A 4,632-nucleotide genomic window follows, 5' to 3' on the forward strand; every position below is an offset into this window, starting at 1 on the left:
AATATATTTATGTTTGTGGTTGTAATGTGACAAAATATGGAAAAGTTCAAGGGGTATGAATACTTTTGCAAACCACTGTATATTTGTGTACAAGCTGTTTCCATTGTCAAAAAGCCTGTGTTTTTTTAGGGTTATTAACAAAGTTCGTGTACTACGACCAGTAATATGTGGGGTCAGAAGTTTTAGCCATGAATATTTTGTGGGTCAGAAGATAAAAAGTTTGGGAACCACTGATCTATTCCCTTTAACACACCTGATTCAGGTAACTGCAGCTCAACAAAAGCCTGTTAATCAGTTATCAAATGAAATCAGCTGTGTTGAAGCAGGGAAACATCTAAAACTTGCAGGACAGTGTGCCCTGAGGACCAGGATTGAAAAACACTGGTGTAGACACCCACACACATTGTGCATGTCAACCCTGATTGTTGTACTTTCATGTATTTATTTTAACATGTTTATTAAACTTTAATATGTTTCACGAACTGCTGAAAATTTACCAATATTTTAGTYAAGCCAATTCAAGAKGGCTGTCRCAGCTATATAMCATTAGTCAACACAAAAATTACTAGTCTTACAGATARTGTGTGAATATTAGTGTGATAGTAGCTGAGAGTCACCCTCAACTTCATGCAAGATCTCGCAATTAGGCGTCAGATTATGAATAACAATATTTTTRCAAGGTTTGACCAAAATGTTTATAGCTCCATTGCTTTCTCAGTATAAGATGACCCCTACCCCTAACCRGTGACATGCATTTCTTCAAGAATAGCCAGGCTTTTAATGAATTATTAAACCTTATCCCAGTTAAACATTTTTAGTGTGATTCAGCTGTGTTCTCTTCTTATTCCGAAACACACTGACTCGTTTGATTTCTTGACAGTGATGGTGTCTGTTTTTTGTCTGAYGTTCTAATCTAAAATCTCCATTTAGTGTTGTGGATTGATCTCTGATATACAAAGACATGTGATTTCTATGATTTTCACAAAAAAAGCCTTGAAGCAACCCTTTATTATTGATTGGGATTTTATCATTTTGGAAGAGATGAGTCACATAAAGACAGATCTGTATCTTTTCTTTCTCATCATTCCCAACTCATAAAAACAACCTTTGTCCCTATTAAAAAGATCTATGAACTCATTGAATATCTGTAATCACACTCTGCTTTGATATATTAGCTTCTTGAATGTTATTCAGCATTTTATTGTTCTGTGCACAAATATTGCCACCTTCTATATTGGTGTAAAAACAAATCACTACTCTTACTGAAACACCGACCATCTGAGCCATCTATGTATTCCGCGAACATGCAAGGCTGCWGGAATTTCCCACAATGCCTAGAAAGCTTTAAAGACATAAAGTCCCTGATCTTTCCATGCAGGGTCTATTACTGAGGCAATAGTTTACCCTGAAAGTGCCTGCTGTCAGGATATAGTTTCTTTTGAGAGGCTTGCTACTTAAAGCTTTGAGATTGAARTGTCTGGCTGTTTAAAGATTTTTCACTTTTTCGGGTGTCTCAGTTATCAGAGTTCTTTATCTACTCCTGGAACCTTCTGGTGCGATTTAGGAGTTTGCTAACGTGTCAAGCAGTTCAATCACCCCATGAGCTGCAGACACTCAGGAGGATTTTTTTTTTATTAAAAAGAGCTATCATTTTGTAAGAATTAAAAAGTGCGTCAGAGAGAAAAAAAAGTGTTGTTTTCAAATTATTTAAAAAGTATATAAAGTTTAAAGCGCTATATAAATAAACTTGAACTTATAAAAGTTAAAACCAAAATTTTGCACTTTTTTTGTCTTATTTTTCCATTGAAACTATATAGCTGTTGTTTCTGTGTCCTGCTTCTCAAACAAATACAATTATGAATATTATAAATACTTTACATATTTTCTCTCAAGTCTGCAGACTAATTTGCCTAACCTTTTATTGGACTYTAAACAAAGACCTTGTCTGCAGCATGATACTGTGCTTTAAAAACTGGGGGGTTAATAAGAGGCCAGGGTCTTTAGACCAATGACTTAAAACGACACGAGCAGAAGTTGTTCCATCACTACTAAAAATCCCTGAACTTCATTTCCCATCATTACCTCTGTGTCTGAATGATTGTGATGCCTTGTATTTAATTAGAGCTTGAGCTTATAAAGCAATACAGTGTAGCATCAATTCTAATCCTTTATGAAAAGTCTTTAATCCTGAGATCAATAACGTTCTCTTTTATTCTGTCTTTTTTTTCTCTCCATTTCTGGGTTTATGTGATTAAAGAGCCCAATAAAGACATCCAGAAGCTGCTGAAGCCRTCCAGCTCAGGTGGTCTGTCCAAGGAGCTGTTCCAGCTCCCATCAGAAGAGGAGGAGGGCACTTTGTCCGGGCACACCGCTAGTTTGCTGCACATCACTGAGAAAAGACGTAAGTGTCAGAGAGAGCTAGAAGGAAAAATAAAGACTGTGCATCACTTTGAAATAGTCACTGGGACAAAAGTGWTAGAATAGAATAGAATAGAATAGAATAGAATAGAATAGAATAGAATCAAAACAGACATAAAACAACAAAAAAAATGTGTACTTATGTATATACACCCCCCACCCAGTTACAAAACTTGTTTTGAAGATTTCCTGGAACTTCTTAGAAATTTGCTTTAAATATAAATTGTGCAGTTTTAAATGAAAGTGTTAAATAAAGAATCAATAATGCTTTATGGTCAGTAAAWGTTGAGCTTGTCCCAGTATTGTGCAACTTTTTACCAATTTTCTTCTTGTTTGAATCATTTTTTTTTTTATTGGTGGGAAAAATCCTTGGGCTAGCCCCAGATTCATTTCAAGGCTCCTGAAAAAAATAATGAGATGAAAACAGAAAAGGACAAAGAACATGTTGTTTTTCTGTTTTAATAAAGTTTAGGTTTATCTTTAGGTTTAGGCTCCCGCCAAACAATCACTGTCTAAGTTAGGTATTCTGGTCCCACAGTGGCTGCAGCACAGCTTCATGTGAAAGGACTTACTGYGCACAGGCACCATACAGAGGCTTGTCTTTATGTGCCAGGCCTTCAGACCACTGAAGCACAGAGACTGAAATGACAGAGGCTACATGAGAGACATGGCCACACTTATCAGCTTCAGCAACTAAAAAACATCCATGTCTCTGTGATTTCATGTAACCCATTAACTACATTTGATACCTGGCACCAGTAAATGCCTGGTAAGTCTGCTGATAGTGTTTGACAAGAGAGGTAAAGAAAGAGAGGCTGAAACCAGCAAAAACAATCATAGATGGTTTATTTTTTAACAAGCAGAAAGAAAAAAGTTTGGTACTCCAGTTAGCTTGCTGGAAAAGGATGACGTCGTCCTCATATACAACGGCTTCAAGCACGATTTAAATGCTCTTCCTCATGTCTCAGTGAGTCTTTGAGGATTTTTTGGGTGAAGCAGTTGTTTTAGTGTTTCTGCCCCAGACTRAAAACGCTCTGATCAATAATTCAAAGCACGAGGATCCGAGGGAGACAAAGAAAAATGGAAAAACGGAGTTAAACAAGAAGCGTAGCAGAATGGGGAATAATGTAACAAATTAAAAATAATGGAAGAAAACTGATCTCATTTATATTTTATAATTGGATGTTTTCATGTTTCTTTTTTCTCTCCAGTATTTTGCATTCAGCCTCTCGCGTAAACCATTTCTTATCATGTTTTCTCCTYAGCTTTTTCTTTCATCTCCTCCCCCACAATGTTCTTCATTTTTCTGCCTCTAGTTTCCTCTTAACCTCCCAGAAATGTGCTCTCTGAGACGAATCATTAACAGCATCCTCTCAGTCTGTAAAGCATGACGAATATATTCATAACGAAAGTCATCTAAAAAGCAACAAAATTGATGTTAATCTTCTTTAAAATGTGTATGTAAGTTTTTAGTTATTGAATGTTAGATTTTTTTCACTCAATTCTTTATCAGATACAGGGAACTGAACCATTTTCACCTTATAAAGGGCCAGTTATGGTTAACAAAGTTTTGTGTTTAACTGACTAAAAGAGAAACGTCACATTCCTCATCTTATTGCTACAGTTGAGCAACGCTAATAAATACCTGAGCTCTACGTGGTATTTCCTGCATAGCAACAGTGTTTTAACATGCCATCTTATTRTCACTGAAAAGTACTTCRTGTACGACTGACGAAATGTGAAGTAAATAATACAGAAATACTATTTAAAGTAAAAATAAGAGCGTTTTACTCACTGGTGAGCTTCCATCTTGAATTCTGAACTCTCTAACTTTCCAACAGGGAATTCCCACTGAAGGGCTGTTCCAGTTTAAATGTAYGAATTGAAAGTCGTAAATTCCCACCCCAGTACAACTGGACCGTATCAAAATTAGCTGAAGAAAATACAGCTAAATGGAGATTTTACACACCAGCTATGTTCACCCACTATGGGATACCCATGGTGGGATGCCGTATTTTTGTGGTTAAAATAATCAACATGCATTATGGTAGATGTAGTTTATGGTCAATGCTGACTTTAAAGTTGCTTATTTTGAGACATTAATACAGGACTATTCAACTGAATTGCTCTGGGGCCCACAGTTACTCAAAGCCAACAAGTATTATCATCTTTTCCCTTTTAAACTGGTTTGTTTTGTTTCATTTAATTATAAAT

At 36.0% G+C, this 4,632-nt stretch overlaps 1 protein-coding gene across 1 annotated transcript in view; it reads left to right on the forward strand.

Moving 5' to 3' along the window:
- Positions 1-4,632, forward strand: part of dbndd1 (dysbindin domain containing 1) — a 15,292-nt gene that overhangs the window by 2,832 nt on the left and 7,828 nt on the right. Inside the window, exon 3 of the mRNA XM_014032937.1 lies at positions 2,258-2,401. Coding sequence (XP_013888391.1) covers positions 2,258-2,401 — 144 coding nt within the window. The remainder of the gene's footprint in view (positions 1-2,257; positions 2,402-4,632) is intronic.

Source organism: Austrofundulus limnaeus, unplaced genomic scaffold (assembly GCF_001266775.1).
Source record: "Austrofundulus limnaeus strain Quisiro unplaced genomic scaffold, Austrofundulus_limnaeus-1.0 Scaffold1580, whole genome shotgun sequence".
NCBI classification, from domain to species: Eukaryota; Metazoa; Chordata; class Actinopteri; order Cyprinodontiformes; family Rivulidae; genus Austrofundulus; species Austrofundulus limnaeus.